The sequence below is a fragment of the Anguilla rostrata genome, chromosome 3, assembly GCF_018555375.3.
Source record: "Anguilla rostrata isolate EN2019 chromosome 3, ASM1855537v3, whole genome shotgun sequence".
NCBI lineage: Eukaryota > Metazoa > Chordata > Actinopteri > Anguilliformes > Anguillidae > Anguilla > Anguilla rostrata.
Genome location: NC_057935.1, coordinates 26951904 through 26976428, shown reverse-complemented (window position 1 = coordinate 26976428; position 24525 = coordinate 26951904). Strand labels below are relative to the sequence as shown.

General features: G+C 39.6%; 2 protein-coding genes across 4 annotated transcripts; both read right to left on the bottom strand.

Moving 5' to 3' along the window:
- Window positions 1-1833: 1833 nt before the first annotated feature.
- sft2d2b (SFT2 domain containing 2b) lies at window positions 1834-12044 on the bottom strand. 2 transcript variants are annotated; one of them, XM_064327031.1, is made up of 8 exons: window positions 11608-12043; window positions 11318-11407; window positions 10779-10864; window positions 8226-8307; window positions 7375-7410; window positions 6388-6446; window positions 5265-5294; window positions 1834-4378 (listed from the first exon to the last, which is right to left on the bottom strand). In XM_064327031.1, exons 1-8 carry the CDS (start codon window positions 11671-11673, stop codon window positions 4339-4341), a joined length of 489 nt encoding a protein of 162 aa, XP_064183101.1. In that variant the 5' UTR covers window positions 11674-12043; the 3' UTR covers window positions 1834-4338. The 2 variants fall into 2 exon arrangements, with proteins under 2 accessions (XP_064183101.1, XP_064183102.1); XM_064327032.1 differs by lacking the exon at window positions 7375-7410 and having other exon boundaries at window positions 11608-12044.
- A 2254-nt stretch (window positions 12045-14298) lies between these two features.
- On the bottom strand, window positions 14299-24482 carry LOC135250582 (transmembrane protein 45A-like). Of its 2 annotated transcripts, none has more exons than XM_064327030.1 (6): window positions 24248-24482; window positions 18242-18446; window positions 17787-17999; window positions 17269-17453; window positions 16936-17081; window positions 14299-16033 (listed from the first exon to the last, which is right to left on the bottom strand). In XM_064327030.1, exons 2-6 carry the CDS (start codon window positions 18429-18431, stop codon window positions 15940-15942), a joined length of 828 nt encoding a protein of 275 aa, XP_064183100.1. In that variant the 5' UTR covers window positions 18432-18446; window positions 24248-24482; the 3' UTR covers window positions 14299-15939. The 2 variants fall into 2 exon arrangements, with proteins under 2 accessions (XP_064183100.1, XP_064183098.1); XM_064327028.1 differs by lacking the exon at window positions 24248-24482 and adding an exon at window positions 23452-23979.
- Window positions 24483-24525: the final 43 nt, after the last annotated feature.

Genomic DNA, 24525 nt, shown 5'->3' with positions numbered 1-24525 from the left:
CACTTAGGTTGAAGAACCTGACACTCAATAGGCCAGTTTCCCCCAGTGTGCAGCGCACTTGAAAAAGGGCTTACACCACACAGACAGACCCTGTAAATCGGCACGTAGAATCAGAACTTCCAGCTCTACAATACATTATCCTAAACACCTGAAGCAGAAACAACGCACTGAATGTTCTCTGGTGGTTTGGAAACCTGATATGTCGTCGGTTCAGACGCGACCGAGTGAACCTCTGTAGTCACATCTGTCGTGCCATCTTTTAATCAGAGGTACCACGGCCACAGAGATTAGAGGGTTTAAAGACTTAAAGAACATAAAGGTTTCATTAGCTGTGCGCGTTCGCGCCCACCAAAAGTTAGAAATCGCACATCATTTTTTTTTTTTGTGTGTTCAAAAACAAGTTTTCCCTTTATATAACAATCCCTACATCACCTTCAAACAAAACAAACATGCGTAGACTAGGTAGGCCTACGTCTGAACTGATGGGAAACTGCACTGTACAACATTTGTACCAATTGGACCAGTTCGAAATTTATGGTGAGCACGGGGGTGCGTGGTAGCTTTTGTTTGATTAATACTACAGTCAGACGGAAAAGTGAAAATAGCAAAAACGAAGTCGTCGAACAACTTTTAATTTCCCAGTTGAAAGCAGTTTGTATTTTGGCTAGTTTCCTGGAGTAGCCTATACATTTTTAGTCTTGTAGGCCTAATGGCAGCATATGCAATATGTAATTTTTAAGTGAAACATCCAGTATTCCTTAATACCAAAAAGCCTTAATTGGTCTATACTCTATGTGCTATCCCAATTTTATGCGTATGTATGAACGAAAATTCAGATGATTTGCGCAAGGTTTTTTTTTTTTTCAGAAAAAAGATTATTTCCCACACATGGTTGTAATGAAAACTATGGCCCTAAAAGGCCTACTTCATCACAGCAAGCCACAGAATGCTTTAGTTTCTTCACAATACTCCAGATGACCACAGACAGAAAGAAAATATGGTACATGCAACAATCACGCTTTGAATATAACGCCATGTTAAAGTGAAGTGGGCTAAAGAAATACGGTAGTCTGCAGAAATCTCTATTAAACGACGCAGAAGACGGCCACGAACCAATCGAGAAATGGATATTCAAGGTATGACCTTGCTCGTCGCAAAGCATGACAGTGAAGACAAAATTCTACTCAATGAACCGTGTTATTACACCTAATCGAGAGGTACCGCGTAAGTGTGCAGTTCTACCGCCATAGATCCTATTAAGAAAGGAGCTGCAGTGATGTATTCAAGGATGTAATGCATTTAAATTGTGGCAATTTTACAATAAAAAATAGGCCATTTTATATGGCTTTCACATGGTCATTTCTGAAATCAGAAATTTTTTCGGTACGTTCACCATTTTTAAAGACCAATGCACAATGTGTAACTAAAGGAGTCAGTTCCTTATAGGACTGCCAATATAATAATATTTATATATTATATAAAGTTTATTTTTTCTCCCCCATCATCATATTTAAGCTTACAGAGGACCGTCATGTATTAAACATGACTATATAGAGGGCAAGCTGAATTAGTCAACATTACTTTTTTTAACCAAGTCTAGTAAAAGTAAAACCAGATAGGCCACATTTATCAAAACAAGTTATGTCACTACATGTAAATGATGCACCTCTGACTTGTCATTAATTACAAATAACAAAATGAAAACTATTGCAAATTTCACACTACATACATACCAGCAGCCTCTAGAAATAAAAACAAACAGCATTAATGTAATATCTTACAATGATGAAGTGAGTGGCAGGAATATTTCAAGAAATTATACAGTAAATGACAAAGGGGACAAGTGCCTATTTATTGTTTGACTGCACAAAAAATCAGGAGATTCAACTGGACCCGAACTTTAAAACTTGGAAGAAAAAAAAAAGATTCCTAATGCAAAGGTCATTTGTTCTGATGTCATTGTCATGAGGGGTTGTTGACTGAAGACATCAAAACTGAGGGAGCTTAATGACAATAAGAAGACTGTAAGGAAATGTACACCTTAGTGGGAATGAATGTTTTTTCCCCTCAGCACACACCGCATCATTAATTCCTCTCTGATAAAACATTTCACAAAGACCAGCGTGAATACAGCATAATGAAAGCTACAGTATTAATTACCATAACCCCACAATTATGGCAGTGCGTCTCGGTACTGATACTAATTAAGCTAGAGAAGGGCCACTGCCTGCAGTTGAGCAGCAGGGTCTGATTACAGGCGCCAGCGTATTAGGAGAGACACAGTGCACAGTGAGGTGGTACAGAGGCACAGATTAAGAAGAGAATATGCATTAAATCCCCTGTGGAATCAAAATAAGTATCCAAAATAGTTACCCATAAATAGGCAAAGAACATGAATACTGACATTAAGCTCATTTTATTCAGATGCGAAATTTCAAATTATTTTTTCTTTTTTTTTGTATCCTGACAAAGTTCTTATATTGCTCTGCACAGAAGGATATGGTTTTGGTCTTTTTTAAGTGCATAAAGATTTATATATTAACCACCAGGGGTCATTTGTTTAGTGGAATGTCAATTACAAGTAAACTTGAAATAAATATCCATTACAGAATAGAAATGCCCCCCCCCCCCCCCCCCCCCATTACATATCTGGGGGAGAAATGTAAGTATACCTTCATAAGTATCTTCATCTTGTAACTAAACCCTTAATATGCAAGAAACATTGCTTGCCAGGAGCTTTTAAAAGGCATGAATATTTCCTATTAACAGAATAATAGCCATTAATCCAGTTTAAGGGCAGTGACTACCCAGTTAACACATTCTCACAATGTTGCCACCATGTAGTGGCAATGGTATGACACTGACAAAACATTCCAGTAACATTGAGAGAACATTTTGTAAGCTGGGTATGAATTAAGGTATTCCTCCTTTATTAGCAGCAAGTAATAAGGTATGACCGACTCCATCTTTGTTTTGTAATGCAGAGGAGAACCTGGATGAATTTCCAGCATGATATCCATTACCAAATTAAACATTTTTAAAAATCTTATTTGAATCAAAGGGGGGAATGACATCTTAAAATCAGTTATTGATGGTAAATTGATTTGACCACTAATGCAGCCAATACAAATGTGGCAATTACGACAGCAATTTGACAACCATCTCCTATCCTGAAAAAAAATAGTGATGCGTTTTGCTTCACTTGGGCAGCTGCACACACTCTGAATTAAGTAGCAACATACAGCAGAGTAAAGGATGCAGCAAGTATGCTATCTAGACAACAAAAACTATGAATATTATTTTTGTACACCTTCCAACAGTGGAAGGGTCAGTAAAATACAATAACATTTAATTAGGGTGGAGTTTCCCCTTGGTGATAACTGTATAGCAGGATAAATACAAAACAATTTTGTGCACTGGAACCAAAGAATTACACCACAGGGTGTACATAAGCGGTGTAGTAATTTAATTCTTTCTGCATTCTACGCATCACTGAATGGGCTATGGCATGGTTGCTGTCCGCGGGTGTACACTATTTATAGTAACAATTTGGATATGTAAAAAATTGTGATTAAATATTTATTTTTGCTCCCTTTCTACATTGTTTAAACCTCAAAAGGCCATTTGCAATCACCCTTGCTTTCTAAAGGCTCATATAACATTAATGGAAAAGTATCTACATTGAAGTTGTACCTATGCAATTTCTCTCACCTAAAATGAAACCATGAAAATGATTTTACCAAACTCCCTTAGCTACCGTACATTAAGCTGATTTAGCTGGATGTTTATCACAGCAAGGCATTTGAAAGAGGATAGACTGGTATACCACCTCTTAACACTAACTCAACAGAAATGACTATACACTACATTTTGCAATCATGTACACGTGAACTATGGCCTTGCTGTACAGTCCTCCAAGTGACACTTAATATAAAACACTGACCAGGAGAGTAAATAAGCACGTTACACATACACAAACGCAAGCTCATCCGCCGTTGGGTTGGTGAACGAGGTGACACGACTGCAAATCCAAACAGAAGCTGTGACATAACCAAAAATCTGAATGCACAAGTTCAGTCTTGTTACAGAAGATTGGATCTCCAAATTTTCAACCTAAAACAGGCATTTACATTTTGGAAGCCTAACAGGATGGCACTGCGTGGCAGGGGGAGCACAATGAAGCCTTTTTATTTTTGGTGTTGGAAGGTGGAGATGGGCCCATTGGAGTGCCACCTGTACAGAGAGTCTGTGCCAGAAAGAAAAGAGGGTGCTCTGCACCCCAAAAAGCAGGGACTGAGCTGTGAAGAGATGGGCCCGGTGAGCTCATAGAAGACCTCCTCACTTCAGACACACGGAGAACATCTTCATCACCGCATCTCTGCAAAACAACAGGAAAAGTATTTTAAAGTGGATCTATCACATGCCAACAGCTACATCCAGGCTTTAATATATACCGTCTTTCATAAACAAAACATCCTTTTTATTTTATTTATTTTACCTTTATTTACCCAGGGTAGGTCCTTCCAAGTTATACTGGCTCATATTTTATTAAGACACAACAGAACTGATTTCTGTGAGTGAAATCGTACATCACAAAGTAAATGACAGAACCTTGCCAGGTACAATGTAAACGATGACTGTGCAATGCAAACGACAGTTTACGTTGTAACATGCATGTTTAAATGTTAGTTATGGTAGCTTACATTAAAACATTAATGACAGTGGCTTGCATGTATGCAACAATGTCAGTGATGGTCACTTGGATGTTCATAAGTAAATGATAGCAGCACAGGCATTAAATATAAATAATAAAACGCAGATGCAAGCATTAATTCTAGGCCTTTCAGAGAGGCTGCAGGTGTTGGTGCTGAAATGACCCTGCTAATGCTGCTGCAGCTGAGGGATCTGTAACAGGTCTCTCACTCTGGACCCTATACCATCCACCATTAGTGGATAAAAGCTCTCATACCGTAGCTACATGTTCATAGGTACTGTGACCACCAACTAATTTAAGCCTATTTAATTCAACCAGATTACATTTATTCAAATGTGGGGGAAAAAAGTCATATCCACTATTAAGGAAGGGCGGAATGGTCCCCGCCGCCAGTTGTTGTGGTTGAAAACCTCAAAAATAAATGTTGTGGTTTATAAAAAATACATTCACTATGCCATTATAATTGTATCATTTACATACTGATGCCTGCTACAGCCAATTTAGAGAAAACTGAAGACAAAGGTGTGTGCAAAATATATTTTAAAAGTACCTTGCAAAAGGGATGTAGGATAGGCCATACCTGTAAATGATAAAAAAGGAAAGCATTGCATTGTGGGAACTTTGAATTCCCTAATTTTCCTCGAGATCTGTATGTATGAACCTGTTTCTAGTACAGCACATGAACTGTTCTTAACCTTCAGGTGGAGGACAGAAATAGCACAGATTAACATGTAAAATGAAAGCTAGGTAAGGGAAAATATTAAGCAACGATGCTAACTCCCTCCTGAACTGCTTTAGCAGGAAGCAGTATAAATGGTAACATACAAAAGGAAAGCTACATAAAAACATCTGCTGAGTAAATGCTGCAATAAATGAGATGTGAACCCAGGGGGTTCATCTACTTAAAGGACAATTTCACAGCTGTTAAACTTCACCATACATGAAGGCAATCAAAAAAAAACATGGCTTAAATTATCAGAAATGATTACTGCTATCATCTATGAAGCAGCCGACCTCACAACCCATTCTTAAACACAAGCCTTAAGATGAACAATGCCATGAGACTGCACAGTAGAGAAGAATGGCAGGATTTTCTTTAAATGCCATCTGACCTCTCGTCACATGATCAACTTAAACTGACCAAAAGGCCAGAGTATTTACTGAGCCCAGTGAGAGAAACTCTGCCCTCAACTTGGCTAAAGCTTAACAAATAGGAATATTTTTTCCAGTTACTTCTGGATGTTTTGTAATGTTCTGGTAAGCCATCTATGGGGAAATAGGCCTCCCTGTTTTCCCCCATGGCCACCAGAGGTATGCTTCCCTGGTATTGTGATCTTTGCCTGGGTCACTGCCCCATAGGTAAACAGCCAGGCAGGATAAAGACCACAGCAACAGAGAGGAAGAGGGATAACAGTGCTACCAACTGCCATTTCAAATCTTCATACAAATATAACCTTCAGTATGACAATTATGTACGATTATTTCTCATACATACGTTAAAAAGAAAAAATGTGCAAAAATCTATGGCAATTAAAAGGTTCAGACAATTAAATATTAAATGATTTAATCTTTTTTGACATTAACTGACGGAGTAAATATCATATTGTACCAAAAACATGGCTTTGAATGCAAACAGTTAAAAATCACTCACAGTAAACCCATTTGTTACTCACCAAGCAAATGCCAAGAACTGCAAAATGCAAAACAGCAGAGCAAGTCCATTGTTCTTCCACTGATGACATAAGGATGTGTCGTATTAAAACAAAGGAAAGAACAGATTAATTACTGATCTAATCATTACTGTTTGTGTGTGCATGCATGCGTGCATGAGCGCGTATAGGCGTCCCTGCTTGTGCGTCAAAACCAACCACTTTCACATAAAACAGCGCAGACCATACAGACATTTGTTGCCATAAGAAACTAAAGGTAGCCTCTAATTCCCCTTCCCACAGAAACTAATCTCATTAAACACCTGGCTGGCTGGTTGTGGTATTTTTCTCCTGTATACTGGAGACAGCTTTCCACCTGGACCTTGACCTTATTACAGCCATGTCCAAACATTCCCCAAAACTGCCACACACTAGCCACACAGTAGAATGTTCAGTTTAAAACCCAACTCTAATAGAGTAGACTTTAAGACAGAGCACGTTGATTACCTCTTGGACTTGCACGAACTCTGCTTGAGTTAAACAGTGAAATGTTCAGTGTCAATTTAACTGCCATTTTGGCATAATTTACATTACAGAAACCCTTTTACCCTCATGTAGCGTGCAGACTTTCTAAAACTGTGCTCAGTCTATTAGTGGTCCTGAAAGGTTATTACGATAATGTGATGCTTTGCTATACTCAACTGCATTTTTGAACAACCAAACAAAAACTCTATGAACCACGGGAGGTACAAATGGCTCCACTGCATCAGATAACCAACAGAAATACAAAAACTGATCACAAAAATGCTGCAATGCGACAGAATTTAGTTGGACACTGAAATGAAGGAGTTCTGACAGTGCACCAAGCCAGCTTATGCAAACAAGGTTACTGACCTCTGTGAAGGCCCTGAATGCCTGAAACATGACGTGTATGAGCTCACACAATTTAAGCAGCAATGCGTATCATACCAATGAACTCAGTGGGCAGAAACTAACTGTATATTCACTCACCCAAAAGGCAGCACAGAGTGTCAAAGCAAAGCAGGTCTATAAAGAAAAAAAATGATATATATATATACACACACAAAATTACTGGGAAAGCAAAGACTTAAAAAAAGGAAGTGCTTTGCCATAAAATTTGTTGCTAAACAGTAACACACACTGCATTTAACACCCATGAATACCTGGGATCCTCAGAATAATAAATCACATACACATAAACATACACAGTTTATACATTAGAGAAACTGTATCAGTAGTAAAACAGTTATTCCCTCCACCTCCCTGTTGTTTGTTCACCACATGGTGGAAACCTGCCAGGTGGTTGACACTGCCCCTCCTGGATGATTGGCTGTTCCCAGCAGTGTACTCTGGGTTTGGCAGGCCCAGAATTACCCAATTACCCACTGGAATGGCCAGCCTGCCTATGAGAGCCCAGCTGGGACTGAAGCTGGTAAACAGAGCTTTTGAACCCACACCCTATGAATCCCGTCACTCTCTGCTCTCAGCCAAGTCCAGCTTCCAGAGTATCGTCCATCAGGGACAGATAAGTATACCAGTAACTCCAAACAATCATTTTCATCCTATCATCTTGTCACACGTGTAATGTGTTAAATGTAATGTATTGGTTATATCAACGATATATTGGTTAATTTACTTGCTTGCCTCAAAAAATATATACAGCATAAATGCATTTTAAATAATACATTATATTGTTTATTTTTGGCACGACAACTAGTTTTTAGACAAGATCTAAGAAAGAAACATTTGTTTTCCCTACCAGTGAAATGCTAGTTTCTGTGTAAAAGTTGATGGCAGGTCAGGGTAAAGCAGCCCGTCTGATGTACAGAGCGTGTGCTCACCAGCATAATGGCAGAAGCCAGTGCCCGGGTCTTCTCACACATCTTCTTAAGCTGTTTTACAGGCCCCATCAGGAACATTGTGCTGAAGAAAAAGAACCAAACAACAGCAGCTCAGTTCTCTGGCATCTAGACCTGTCTGCCCACAGCCCAGCCAATACTAAAGCTGATACCTCACCGTTTACATTATAGCACAAATACAGACTGCAACCAAGTTCCCACAGCCACTGAAGAAGTAGATGAGTACAGCTGTCAACTTACAAAGGAAGCATCCAACAAATTTAATTTGTAGAACGAAATATTTCAACTTGCTTACTTCAGTATTATGCAGAGATGATCAGCTTGGTGACCAAGAATCTCTTTATAGCGTTGCTTGTGACAGGGATGCCCAATCCTGTTCCTGGAGATCTAGGCTGTGTCCGAATAAACGCACTTCCCTACTATTGAGTATACAAGTCTTATACTCAATGGTGGGCAAGTGTGCTGACTCAGACATGGCTCTACTGTCCTGTAGGTTTTCATTTCAACCGTAATTTGGCACACCTGATTCTACTTCCGTCTGGTGCATGCATGTTGCTGCATCATATTAGCACATAATATCTGCCCATTATATATCCCGTAACCTTAGCCAAGACCAATAAATTAGATTTCACCCATTATTAGCCAAAAACAAACTGAACCCATTATTAACCCCAATAATCCCTAGCTGCATTTTGTTTAGGCTGGTGACATTTTGTTTGGGTGCGCACCAAACAACCGCACAGAGGTGGTGTCAGTTCCCTTACATTTGAACCAAGGTGCTGTTCTTTCCTAGTGAGAACATAATTTGGCCTAACTACAGGAACCCCAACCCAAAATATGCTATGAATGAATAAACCTTAAGGACAGCACTCTTCTAGGAATATTTTATTCAGTCAAGGGCAAAATAAAAACTGATGTGTTTCAGGCCAAAGCACCTTCATCAGTGTCAAAATATGCTATGCATCACGGGTTGGGGCAGATGTCACCTGCTAGCTAAAATAAAATCTGTATTATTTATTATATTAACAACAATCCATCAAAGTCCATGAATGCAACAGAACAGAATTAAAACCATTTAAGGGAACATATTTTAATCACACAGCTAACATGCTATTTTAAATGTAACAATTTTTTTATAAAAGGCTAAATTTAATGAAACCCTTTTTACCTTACAGAAGAAGAATGTGTGTCCACACATACTGTAGATAACTACTGATTGAGCAGTGATTTTGGATACTATGACACTATGAACTCTGATAATCATTCAGTCTCTCAAATCACATCTGATCTTTTGAGTTTACCCTGTCCTATACACAAATGAGCTGCAACACAGCATTGCATTTGTTTAAAATGTGTGGTTTGATTGAAATTTGGTAGTGGGAAACCAAACCAATCCCAATGAATGCAACAGTATCACTTACAGAAAGAGATCACTTTCTGGTTTCTTAAATATCATTTCAGTTTTAATGTATGTGTTCAATTGGCCCAGATGATTTGCGTCTAATGAAGGACATTTTACATACTTACAGATGACCTGCCAGCTTTACAGCTTGTAGTGTCATTTTATGTTTCCAGAGGTTGTATATTGTACCCTTTCATCACAGTTATAAACATAGAATTCAGTTTTCATATCACACTCATTCTCCTTTCCTTCTCAGTTCAAGCAGTGCAATCACTTCACTTCCCTATTAGTAATGTTGATATACAAAGCCTATTTTTATTTTATTATTTGCTTTAGACCACAAACCACTGAATGACCACAAACCACACCTGCAACTGTGAAGCCAGCAGGTAGCGAGAAACCCAGTAAACAAATAAAATATCCTTCATTGCGCACAAAAACTGTCTGGACCCAAAATAACTCCTGAAAATGACCTATCCCTTTTACCGTGATTCGGACCAAAGCAACAAACAAAATATAGGTGAGAATGTGCCCTTAATCAAACGTGAAAAGGAGTTGAAAAGTATCCTACTTCCAGGATACACTATCCAAGCAATTGCAGTTAAAAATAAAAACTAATTTAAAAAAAAATCATCCCGGCATGCGCAACAGCGACAACTGATTGAGTACACTTGTAGATATCTTGCGATGTGGAGATTTCAGATGAGTCACTTTATCAATCGTACTGAAGGATCAAAGGGGCAGCATCAAAGAGATTTTCAGCAGAGCTTTGACGACCTGCAACGTGAGAGCTCCTCTTCACCTAAGAATTAATTCCTGAATGGTGGGCTTGTTTTCTTTTTATTACAGACCGTTTTGTGTGCGGAGAAAAAATCTGCTTAATGTAAACTGTCTGCACGATTTCAGCTACGTGGAACGTGCACATAAAACATGTCAAAATGACACCTTACAAATTACGATGATTATACCTTAGGAAGAAAAGAAACATGTTGTGCGTCTGCTAAATGACAATAAAGTATGCCGATTGGAATCATTATAAAAATCCTCCAGACAGATTGATACAATACAGTATACGAGATTAAACCACTGGGGTGGTCTGTCTGGCCTAGGCAATGGGTGTTAATGAGACTTACCTGGTCAGCGAGGCAAAATTGCCCAAGGTGTAAAAGACAACGAACAAAACTAGTCCAATTCTGGGAAGCCACAGCATGCATACTCCCTAAAATATGAAGTTCAGACTTGTAACATATCACTCCACCACTCATAACAGCTCAACAAACAATGCATTTAAAAGATTTAAAATACACCACCGACCTCCTGCCACATTTATCTACTGTTGTAGATAAAGATCCAGACAACAGTCCACTCAGAAATAGACACAATAAAATAATACCAGTTTAGTAATTTCCCCATTTCTTGTAGGCGAGATGCGGGTAAGGCAGAACGCAAGTAATTTTAAGAGTACAAAGCACACCAGGCCACTAAACCAATTTCGTTCGCATTCACAGTAACCTACCTCAGAACTAGGTAAGAAATAGGCTGCGGTTCTGATGCGGTTCTGCGGGACTTGATCAAAACCAAATCAGAATTTAAAAATAAAAATTAATTAATAATAAATAAAAAACATTACGCAAAGGTAAACAAGTAGTCGCCGGGCGCCACCCGTACTTACCAATACAGAACATACCACCCCAATAGCAAAACATGCAATGAACCCCTTCACACGTGTACCCCATCCGAGCCTGGAGGCCTCGTTCGCTGCCTAAAATGGGAGATTAAATAACAATTTTATGTGCAAAATATAACATTTGCATTCGCAATGCAAAATATATAATATCTGACAATGCATATGGTTATTTGTTGGCAACAACCCTTTTCCTTCTAGTAAACACAGTCTGCTACAATGCTGATTTCCGTACGCTGATTAATAGCCCACATCTTGACAAGACAGCTTTAAAATACCTGTAGTATGTTGACGTCGTCATCTTGCCCATCTTGACCACTCAAAACTTTCTTTAGCTTGTCCATTTAAGTCAATACAATGACTCCACAATTCACACTCCCTTACAGTTGTCTAATTTTTATTTATTTATATTAATTCCAACCCTTATTTGAAGCAGATTTCGCTCAGTTTGTCCCTCCTAAATCACGACCTACCACCAACTACACAGACGAACAAGCTAGCGCCATCACTGGATCGCACGCATCTGTTAAAGATTAACACGGTCAATGCTTTTCTGACTGGACATGAGAAACAGAGCTCAAATGAAACTGATTTTCAATTTCCCACAAACATAAAGTGGGATTATTTATTTGTTGATTCATATATTTATTCTAAATTTCTGTCTTCACTCATTGGTTGGGTTCAAGTCACTTTCATCGAGAGCTGAGGAAAAATCGCAGACCTGAATCTGTGCCCAAGAATTCTGCAGCCCGATTTCTGACTTACTATGATCAATTTATTACTACTTCAAAAAACTACGGTCAAGCTATCGCCACTTCGAATTTTGTTGCGCAAATATATGAGTGATTACGTTAGCGCATTCATGTGCTACGTTTGCAGTCAATGAAACGGCTCGTGGAGAGAAACAGCGATGTTTGTAGGCTACAACGTGGCTACCTTGTATTTTATTTGCAAAATACTGTATTTCTCTTTATATATCTGAATTTCAAACCTTTTGTACCACAATTCTGTTTTAAATTTCAATAAAATGTATGTATTGCAGTTTAGGGCCGCACTGTCAATGGGTAATGGGTGTAGTGGGTATAGCACCCAGAGCACCTCACAGCAACAAGATTACGGCATCCAACGCTTCTCGATCCCCGGTTCGAATTGAGGCCTGGGCCTTTCTGTGTGGAGTTGGAATGTTCTCCCCGTGTCCGCGTGGGTTTCCTCTGGGTACTCCGGTTCCACAGTCTAAAGACATGCAGGTAGGCTAATTGGAGACTAAATTTCCCCATAAGCATGTGTTTGTGAGAGAATGGTGATATTTTAAAATAAATTAGCATCTAATTTGGTACATTTTGCTATGGGAAGGGGGGGAGATTGCTTAGTGTACCATATTGGAAAGCATATAACTTCACCAAATCAAAAGGTTTGTCCAAGTGAACATTCACATAATATAATAGGTGTACTCTCTTGTAAAAAAACTAAATATCAGATGATTTTTAATAAATGAGGATCGAAATTGGCACCATTTGCTATGTGAAAGGGGGAAATTGCTTCAGGTAATGTACTGGAGATCATATAACTTCAAGAAATCAAAGTTTGTTCAAATCAATGCTTGAATCCTATGAAATGTTTATCCCAGTGTAAGGTAACTGAATGTCAGATTATTTTGCTGTGGCTATCTCTAATAAATGGGCATCAAAATTGGTACTCACCCCGGAACAGGGTTACCAGGACCCATCGCTGGAGCCAGACTTGGGGGTGAGTGCCTGGTGGCCAGGCAGTCCATGTAACTCGGTAGGGTTTGGGCAAGGTAGGGGTTGGGTGCGACACAGTTAGACACAGGCGTGTATGGAGTGAGCCCAGGCATTGTTTACTCAGGTGGCAGAAACTGACTCTTGTCCTGTGGAATGTTACCTGAGTCACTGGTGGGGAAGGAGCCAGAGCTGGTGCATGAGATTGAGAAGTACCAACTAGTTATAGTTGGTCTCACCTCCACACACAGGGTCAGCTCTGAAACCAAACTTGTTGAAAGGAGGTGATCGCTCTCCTGCTCAGGAGTTGCCCAAGGTGAGAAGCACCCAGTGGGAGTAGGGATACGATGAGGGAGGCTGTCAAACTGAAGAAGGAGGCCTTTTGGGTCTGGTTGGCCCGTCAAACTTCTGACTTAGCAGACAGGTACCAGCAATTTCCCAATTTTTTTTCCTAGTGTCAAAACAATTTAGATGGAAGTGTACTACTAATATGTGAAGTATCAGTGCCTGCTTTTCTGGAATGTTTATAAATAAACTATTTTATGTATACATATATTTCAGCTCTGGTAGTTTTTAAAAACTTTGTACAAAGAATCAAACTGCTTTGAGACAGTGACACACAGAATGTTCATTGAATATGGCTAGAAACACACCAACAGAGCTAGAAAGATAAATAAAGCTTAAAAGTGGAGAAGCACAGACCTGTAAAATGAAGACACTTTATCAGTATTGAATCTTATATTCAATATATCATATTAATGCTAGCTGTACAGTCCAGCTTTGCTTAATTGAAAAGGACTGAAATATAGTGCAGTAAAGTTCCCCCAGATCAGTTTTCACAACCTTTGCTTTCTTTAAAATGTGCAGTCAGTAAACCTGTCATTAAAGTAAACTTAGCTATATGAACTAAAGCAATAATGGCTATAACTCTATGTTGTGGTGCTTTTGGGTACATGTTGTGATCAGACGGTAAAATGACAGCCCAGTTGAAGTGCAGCTGGGAGGGCTGCTGAGCACGACTGCTGTGACTTACTGGAAACTTCACAGGACCAATGAAAGAGCGAGATTTCTTCAATATGAAAATGGGTGGAGCTTCCATACAGTATCATTGTGATTTCAAGCATTTCTTGTGTTATGCTGTGGAAAACAAATTATTTATTCAGACAAGTAATTAACTGACTCTCTGAAGTGCCACAAATTGAGGGTTAATGAAGCTTCACTCTCAAAAAATTCCAAGAAGACCTTTATTGATTACCCAATGTGGACATCTCTGATATAGGCCTAACAGTAATCTCATATGCATTTTGTAGAGTTAATAGCAATCTTCGGAAAGAAAAAACAGACCTTTTCCAACAATTGGGCTTATAATTGGTTTTAATTCATCTACTGCTTATCAAAGGCGATTTCCCCTTAAAAATAAAATAAAATCATCTAATATGCATAGAAGATATGGACACATTATAGTGCTGTTACAATGCACATAAAGGTTTGTGATTTCAAGATATTCCCCAAAGAAAAATTATATTTGACAGAAATAATGATTTTTATAATTAATATAAAAAGAATGTCTTCCAAATGGCCAGGATCTACAAAATGTAATATAGGCTACAGCAGGCATTGGACACCTGAGAACATTAATAACAAAGCACTGTTTCCACCATGTGTTTATGGTTACAAATCTTACAGCTTCAACAGACCATAACTGAGAGCCTATCCTACAAAGACCTATTTAAATAATTCATAAAATATCACTACCTGTACATATTTACATACATAAATACATTAGTATCTTTGACAGAGTAATGACATTTTCAAGCAATTTCAGATATTCAAGCAAGTTCAAGATTCATTATATGTTGCATTCAGTCTCAGCCCTGAAAAAGAAGCTGAGAAACATTAACATTATGAAGTTCTAATATTAAGAAATTTTATGTTTTGAAAAATCACATGCACATGTACGTGCATGTACAGTGGGAGCACGTACACGCTATTCAGAAATCAGAAATGCAGTGGATTAAAAATGCCATCATATTAATCATTAAAAGAGCAATAGATGATACAAATCCAGTACAATGCTGCCTCAATTTCAGTACAATGATTTATGCATTTTGTGCATTATGTCTATACCTTGTCCTTTAAAATGTCCGCAAAAAAACTCACATCTTCCCATTTGTGATAATTTTTTATGCTTGACAATACAAATTTTTACATGCATGATTATTATAAACCTAAATTTAATAATAAAAATATGCAGCCATAAAGGGAAAAATTACAACTACAATATTCACCACATGGTGGCAGCATGAGGCTGTACATTTCTGATCTGAACTCAAAAAGGCCAATGAAATCTTTACTTAGGCTTGAGGATTTATGGCTTTGTAACTTCACCCATGGGCAAGCATTCCATTCAAAACAATGTAAATTGTAAAACGGTGAAACTAGTTTTGGTTTTGATTCATATGTTGGATAGGATTTGACAAAAATATTTTTTATTCTACAGATAATTACGGATACAGCCCTCATGATAGCACAAACGCATTTCAACAAAGTGGTTCAGATCAACCAAAAAATAAAGGCCAGTAATATTTTTTTTTACAAGAAACACATCCTATAATCTCCTTAGCACCAACCCAACTGCATGGGATGATTCTCTTGAAGACCCTTGATTATTTGTGAAGTCCTTGAGACAAACCTAAAACATTTTTTTTTGGTAATTCCCACAGGGATCCCAGAAGTATAGTCAGAACATGTCCAAAAATCTCTTGTTTTATCACGCACTCTGTGACAGGCGGAGATCCCCTCTGTCTTGTACCAGTAAGGTGATGTCATGACCGTCTTGTCCCTGTTTTATCACTCCTGCCCGTAGCAGCACTACACGTCCTCCTCAGACTCCAGTTCCTTTTCGGAGGCCTTCAGAAGACCCATCTCCATTGGCTGAGCCCTCTTGGACCTAGAGCGTACAACCCTGCAGAGGATGCACCAATACACACGTGAATATACAGTAAATAACACTGACCCTAGGAAGTAACTTATTTCTTTCACAACGAGCAGGACCTCTCAGTTTTGGGCTGGGCCCCTCGGTGTATGCCGCCTTTCATTAAAGTCACAAGTATAACCAATAGATTGTAATGAGCTGTTAACCTGTCCTGATTAGGCACTTTTTATTGGCTTTTTCTCCAAATTTTGGAATGCTCAACGGTGTATCAGGACGCATTAATGGACCCTCCGCTATTGATTTGGAAGAGTGCAGACAAGCATGCCAAGTGCCACCTCTTATCCTACCACAGCTTGCTTGGTTGTGCTTGCACAGAGATGAGTCAGAGGAAGACACTTCGAGCCTGATTTACTCAGACCTTTAGCACACGCAAACCCAATAACATAACCAATGATTGGTCATGGTATTTGTTTCGCACCAATCATTTGTTGTGTTATTAGTTTTGCATGAGGAAAAAGTTCTGCATGTGCTAAATGCCTCATTAAATCTGGCCCTTAATGTGCAACTTAACAGGTGGAGTTGCAGGTGACTGATTGGCCAGTGGGGGTCGATAGAGGACTATGAGAAGTGGATCCCTGCAGAGTGACCTCTCCTAACCCTAATTGATGCTACCACCCATAATCACCCAACAGGGCTACTGGCCACAGTCAGAACTGGCATCATCAGGATATGCTACATGGCAAATGATTCCTTAAGAAAATGTTACCTTTTTCTAATTGATTAAATTACAGACTGGCAGTTGAAATCAATTGAATCCTTCTTTGGCAGGAGAGGGGGGAGTGGTCTAAGGGCGGGTGTCTTTGGGTGTGGTAGGTGGTTTGTGCAGGTGGTGTGGGAGGAGTAGGAGGAGGGACTGTACGCGAGGCTCTCACCAGCAGACAGTGCAGTAGACCACAGCCACAGTGAGCAGGGAGAAGGCCAAGTGCCAGCAGTAGCACATGGTGATGAACATCATGCTGTTGTGGTCCTTCAGGTCCCACTCTGCCCGACCACTGGGGGGATACAGCACGAAGCCAATCTACTGGGGCAGAGCGAGGGCATCAGAGGAAGCACACAGGCCGTCACACACACATGAACACATGCAGCATGCACAAACATACACACACCACACACTTTTTAACCTTTGAGACTGTAGTTGAACATATAGAAATACATGCACGCTCGTAGGCACACACACACACACGCACACAGACACACACATGCACCTGCCAGAACCAGCTCCCCTGCAGCAGGCTCAGTGCAGCACGCAGAAGCTCCAGCAGTATGTTTCCCCGTTGGAACACCTCCAGGAAGCTCGTCAGCGCCCCTCCGAAAATGGCGTAAAGCAGCAGCTGGTGAATGTGCACATCCAGCATGTCCCGACCATGGAGATGATACAGGAAGAGGAACCCTGGTGACACAGGGAGAGTGGAGCTCAGGTTTGGGGGGACACAGCACAGTTATAGTAGAAGTGTTCAAATGTGTGTCTATGTCAGAAAAGAATGGATTACCAAGGTCTTTTTATTACTGCTTCTCTAGATTACACCACTGCTTTTCTTAGAATGTTTATTTCTTTTCTAGAGGATGCTCTCATGTCCTACAGAGCTTTCTGTATTCCTCTATATAGATGGTAGTATGGGTGATTGTGCGAGAGAGAAAGCGAGAGCTGTGAGTGTGTGCATGAGAGAGAAGGACAGAGAGAGCAAGGGTGTTATTAAAGAGCACAGTGTTCTTTCCAGCTCACCCTCAGTGAAGAAGGCGATGGCCAGCAGCATGCGGTCCAGAGCAAGGGGGGCGGCGCCAGTGGTGTGGACAGCCAGCGACACGACGCCCGCCAGCCCGAAGAACAGGTACATGGTGGCATGCTGCCAGTTCATCAGGTGGTTCCAGCGCTGCTCGGCATAGTCATACAGATGCAGGTGGGGTCCATCTGCCACAAACTGCTCCGCCAGCATACCTGCGGCCGATATAGAGGAAAATGGAAAACACTTGTTTGCACTAAGGCACAAAACATTTTTTATGAGAAAATATTACCAACTGCAAATAAAAAAGACATGATAAATGTACCTCTTGCAGTTTCAAATATGGTAATATTAGCCACACGTGTAAGAATTCCAAGAAACAGCTCTCGTGAAATTCCAACAAATGTATCTTTGGATTGTCCCTTGTTGTTTCACCTCAGTAGGTGTGCATGCTTACCAATGACAGAGAAGGACAGCATGACGGACCCCTCAATGACCTCCAGGCGGCGCTGCAGGGCCCTGCTGGCCGTGGCTCCTGCAGTCCTGCTCCTACAGCTGGCATAGCGGAGGGAGAATTTCCCTGCCCACCACAGCCCTGCAATTAGGAAGAAGCTGCCAGGCAGGGCATGGCCCTTGAAATTTCCCATGATTCCTCACAGCTCCTGGAACACAAGAGAAACACAGACACCGTTTTACGAAGTTGTGATTATATTTTCAGATGGCAGCTGTTAAAAAAAGTCTATAATAGCCTCTTTACAAGGCTAGTAGGAGAATACAGCACTTTAAAACAGGCAAAATAGTACTTATCTAGCCAAAACGACCTCTTTATGTCTACATTTGTGCAGAAAAAGAAGGACCATATCATCTTGGAACCACTATGAATTACTTCACAAGCCTGGGTGGGAGTGTTAAACCAAAATAGCTGTTTATCGTGGTTTTTTCTCCATCCCATCCAGTTTAAGAGATCCCGAGGCTCTTGGCAGCTGAGAACAAACAGGGATAGCTCCAGTACATCAGGGGAGAAAACAAGTGTCTCTGTAATTAAGTTAAACAAAGCAATTAATCCTAACTGTTGCCTCCTTGCCAGCCCTTCAGCTGACCCTGGCAAGAGTTTGCTTGTGTTGGCAGGTGGGCAGTTTCAGTATTGAGTGTGAAGATATCACATTGAGTTTTGCCAAAAGCTGCTTTCCAGATGATGGGACTAGATCAATGGGCCCTTCCCGTACCCAGCCAGCAATCATACTGTGCCCAATAGTTGCCCACTACCGAATAACAGCAAGAGCATTCTAATTAAAGCAAGTTCAGCCATCCCTTAAATCGCATCCCCATTCCCATTGTCATTTAGACTGCTCCTACCTTGTTACCATGTTTGTGTTTGCATCTTCTAGAAGTGACACTGTTCAATGTGTGTGACACGTGTGTGTGTGTGTGTGACCCCCATCCTAGTTGTATAATCATTAACTGCTCTGCTTTCTGTCCATTAGCACCTCTTTGATCCATTTTACCCTGAACGTACCTCATTAACACAAGGAGAGAATATGCAAGAGCATGAAAAAAAATTGAACATGCCGAAATGCTACTGCATGCATGCTCACAGATAGAAACACATGCAGAGGCACATTCACATATACAGTGAGCACCATAATTCATTGGACAGTGACACATTTTTTGTTATTTTGGTTCTGTCCTCTAGCACTTTGAGTTTGAAAGGATACAATGACAATGAGGTTGACTTGGGCATGCCCAGGGTTTTTGCAGTGTTTCACTGATTGACTGATTTTCATTTCTGAGCCTTATGACGGCCAGCTTAATTTGCATCGACACTGCTGTCTTCCTCATGTTGTCACACCCCAACCACAATCTCCAAAGGCAATTGCAAAGTCTAGAATCAAGACTAGACATCAACACCTCTCTTCTGCATTCACTAACGACACAAATGAATAGACCTGCCTAACGAAACACATCTGTGAAGCCAATTCAACAGATACTTGTAGTATCTTAAAATGGGGGGACCATGTACAAAAGGTTTTATCATTTCTAAACGGTTCATCCAATATGTATGAAAATACCCTCAAATTAAAGCTGACAGTCTGCACTTCAACCTCATTGTATCCAGTCAAACTCAAAGTGCTAGAGTACAGAACCAAAATAACAAAAAATGTGTCACTGTCCAATGAATTATGGTGCTCAATGTACATACACATATAGACACACAGACAAACATAATTACAGACATACACATACACATATAGACACACAGACAAACATAATAACAGACAAATACATACACATATAGATACAAAGACAAACATTCTCAGAGACACATACAAACACATACACATATAGATACACTGACAAACATACTCACAGACACACATACACATATACATACAGACTCACAGACACACACATTGAACATACACATATAAACACACAGACAAACATACTTACTGACACACACATTAAACATTCACATATAAGCACACCAACAACCATACTCACAGACACATACATACACATACACACAGACAGAAGCATTCACACAGACCCACAGAGACACACACCAGGTTTCACTTCAACAACAGGTTTTCAACTGCAGGCTTAAAATGACATACCCAGTGAAATAAAGGTTATAATAATAACACAGACATGTGTGCAGACACACTAGTGCAAACACATGCACAGATGTACACACACAGACAGACACACACCAACGCATATGCACAAACAGATAAAAGTACAGGTAACATGAACCATCCTCACAGATAGGCACAATAGGGAGGTGTCAAAATGTTATTACATAAACAGAAATGCAAAGACAAATTATTCAGTGTGACAGGTCAATTATGAGTCATAATATAAAATGCAACCATCTTCAGAAATATGATCATGTGGTTGGAATTACACTTTCCCTTTGTCTACATTGTATAAAATGGCACTGGAGGTTCAGTCTAATGAACTGGAACATCACGCTGGTACAAGAATCTGCATGAAGAAAAATGGCCAAAGTTAAAATTTAAAAAAAGATTATGAATGCTGAAAAGCCCCCAGGCAAGTAAAAATGTCAACTTTATAGAATGCACGTAATCCAGTGCAAGGTAAAGGAAACACACTTGCTCACTTTAAAAACAGGAAAATGAAAAGAGACATATGGTTTCCCAAAAATGCTGAATCTGTGGCTGCTACTGAACTGAATTCACTCTTGGTTTCATCAAAGGAGTACTGTAAGAACATTTAAGGGAGACAGACCGTGCCTTAGTCTCAGTGGAACAGAACCCACAGCAGTACTGAGTCATGGGTTTCTCTTCGTCTGCCTCTGTTCTTTCTCTCCCCCTCTCGGTCACATTCCCTTGCACTGACAGACTGCGAGTGCTAGCTAATGGTTAACTTCAGGGTAAAGTAGCACTAGGTGCCACCTTCAATCAGAGCATAAAAATAACTTTCCTGGGGGTTTTATCCCTGCCATTGTCATTTCTGAGCTTCTCCGTCTATTACCCTCACTTTTTTCTCTCTGTCTGAATAAAGCAAAAAATAAAAAAGGATGGCAGACTGTCCATTCTATTTTTTTTTTTTTTAAAGAGAAACCTTTGCATCCTGGCAAGTCTAACACATTTGTTATATTTGAAAATGTGAATACTGTAGCAGTTTATAAAAGCAAACTGTATGGTGCTATAACACTTTCATGTCAGTTAACACAGTTATGGGATTACAGGGTAATACAGTTGCTGGGTATTTGTTTATATGGCAGGTGTTGCATACAGTGATACAAAATCATGGGGTTCAAAAGGCACTGCTACAGAAGATAAGGTTTTCTCTGGTTTAGAGTCAATGTAACTTTGTTTCCCTTGTTCAAGTGGGCTACAACTCAGGTTTGACATCAAATCAACATACAGCCAGCTTTGACTTCAACAACACATCTGTTTTTCAAGATATGCATTGCAGTCCATCCATGGGAAATAACCCACATATATTATCTATATAAGTTATACACTTGCTATACTCAAGTAAGACAGCTCGCATGGCAGTGATGAACCTAATCAATGTTTTAAAATAAAGGACACCTTTTGTTTGACACCCTGAATATGGAGATGGCCAAAAGTTTTTTTTTTCACTTATATAGGTATATCAGACCTGGGTCAAATGCATAATATCAAGTATTTTAATTACTTTTAAATACCTATTTAGAAATTATTTTAATTTTAGCATTTATAAACACTGAGTATTTAAATTACAAAATGCATTTGAAAATACATATATCATTATATGTATTTTCAAATGCATTTTGTAATTTAAATTTGCATTTGCATGTATTTGCAATTGCTTTCAAATATGTCTTTAAAACATTTAAAATACTGAATTTTCAAATACAAAGTGTTTGATTTAATGGAATTATTAGAAAATACTTTCACAACATAAGGCCAGTGGCGCAACAGGCGCAATAACACCAAGCTGTTGAAATACTTGAAAATCACTGGATATGCAAGAACCTATCAGCTCTGAAATTTGAGCATTTTGTCTAATTAGAGGACAGTGTTTTGATAAGAACACGTCAAGTGGCTGCTGACGGCCCCAGTCCAATTGTACCGATTTCCATTGTTAAATAGTCGTGAATATGCACGACTGGATTCTATTTTGTCAGTGTCTAACCTTGCAAAATGTAAAAGATGGAACTGTAGCCCTACATATGGCTGTTGAACGCTTTTACAACAACAAAAAAGAGGAAACACAGTAAAAGGCCACTAACTTTAAAAAGATTGTATGGGTACAAATAAACTGGCAAGTAGCTTATCAAGAAGTCTGAGTTTGCCCCCCCCCCCCCCCACCCCCACCCCTCTGTAAAAGGCAGCGATACAATCCCAAATTCAACCCCTAGCCCCTAGCAGTTCCCCTGGAGTGCCCTCAGTATTTTAACCCGCTGACGTCACATCGCCACTCACTCACAAAGATTGTACAAAGATGGGATACCCCCTTCCGCATGAAGCCTACATTGTTACTGGCTCAGTCATTTCTGTTGTCTATCACAGAAATATTTCAAAATATTTTTAAATTGTATGTATGTATGTAATGTATTTTTTAAAGGCTCTAAATACGACTTGAAAAAGCATTTGGTTTCCCAGGAAAGTATTTATTTAAAGGAATGTATTTTTAAAATACTGTTTGGGAAAGCATTTGGTTTTCCAAGAAAATCATTTAAATAAATCGAATACAAAGTATTTCATGTGTAAATGCATTCCAAAATACGTCAAATGTGTATTTAACTACACTTTCAAATACAAATACGTATTTGACCCAGGTCTCCCAGCCACTGGGGATGCGCAAGTCAGTGCATTCGTAGTGCCGGTCCAAAGCCCGGATAAATGGGAGGGTTGCGTCAGGAAGGGCATCCAGCTTAAAAACATGCCAAATCAAATATGCGGATCAGGATGATCCGCTGTGGCGACCCCGAACGGGAACAGCCGAAAGAAGAAAAAGAAAGAAAAATTATATAGATACACACACACACACACACAACACATTTCTATCTCACCGAAATAGCAAATGGCACTATTTTCAAATACCCCACTGAAACAATATGCTACCGATACAGCCGTTACGAGGGACATTTTCAGAGCGTTATTTGTAAGAACCGTTATTTGTAATACTACTTATTATAACTGTTTTTCGTACCTTGGCAGTAGTCCGTGGTGTCGTTTTTTTCGACGATTTATACAACTTCCAGATCTCATCAGCGAGACGCGCTTTTTTGGTCGAGTATTTGAAGAGATCAGTAAGTTAGTCCAGGAGAAAGGGAAAAAAACTAGCGCAATTTCACTATGAAATATAAGCAATTTCACGCAGATTCAGGCATTGCAGCATTAAAAACGTCTTTCGAGATCAAATACATTGTTTTAACTCAGATCACTTAAAACTATAAGCTGTTTTCTTCTGCTTGCAAAATATAGTTTTTCTATACACGGGAATCAGTTTAGGGTAAGCGCTGCGCAGACCAACATACCACAATACTTTATGGATATTTTGAGTCTTCTTTACCCACAATCAGCCCGTACAAATGATATTCAAAGCTGAGAATCTGCTAAACTCGTATGGTGAACTGATGTTTTTGGATTAATAGCCAAGTATAGTTTTTTCCATTTACGTTGAAAACTCCCCGAAATATGTACAATTGGTTAAGATTTACCCACTCCTGTTTTCATTGGTTGAAGACCTTCTCAGTCAGTAGCCTAACTCTGCTAGATTCCACGTGTGCATTTTTACTCCGCCTGCAGATCGGAAAGGTGTCTGGTTACCTCAATCGCGAATTCGCGATCAACAGCTGCAAAGTAGAGGACTTCGTTAGGGTGAAGATGCGATCGCGTCACAGAGGTGGCAGATGTTTCAACGTGGTGTCAATATTTATTTTTCCATATAAGCCAGGAGTTTCCTTGCCCAGTTAGTTAATCCTGTTTTGATTGCGTCAACTCACCATCTTGTGATGTAGGCTTGTAGACTTCCTTCTAGCGGAAACCTTGTAATTGCCCAAAACGTAGTCCTCAAAATACGTTTTGCTTTACAGTAGCAAGTGCCAACGGTATGTATAGTATAGTGTATAGTATAGTATAGTATGTGTATGTTCATTTTTAAATTGCGGTAATGTGGGAAATATTATGAACATGAGGTTGGACCAACCCAAAAACAGCTGTGTAGTGTCTTCCTTCGGGGTTCCGTTGTTAACTGCGGTTTAGTGTGTTTGTGTCTGGTTTT

Coding starts and splice junctions, on each gene's coding strand:
- sft2d2b (XM_064327031.1), bottom strand. CDS start 11,673: ATGGACAAGCTAAAGAAAGTTTTGAGTGGTCAAGATGGGCAAGATGAC. Junction 8,308..10,778: donor AATTTTGCCTCGCTGACCAG/GTAAGTCTCATT, acceptor CTTTTTCTTCAG/CACAATGTTCCTGATGGGGC. Junction 7,411..8,225: donor TGGCTTCTGCCATTATGCTG/GTGAGCACACGC, acceptor TTTTCTTTATAG/ACCTGCTTTGCTTTGACACT.
- LOC135250582 (XM_064327030.1), bottom strand. CDS start 18,431: ATGGGAAATTTCAAGGGCCATGCCCTGCCTGGCAGCTTCTTCCTAATT. Junction 18,000..18,241: donor GCTGTCCTTCTCTGTCATTG/GTAAGCATGCAC, acceptor TATCGGCCGCAG/GTATGCTGGCGGAGCAGTTT. Junction 17,082..17,268: donor AGGGGAGCTGGTTCTGGCAG/GTGCATGTGTGT, acceptor CTGCCCCAGTAG/ATTGGCTTCGTGCTGTATCC.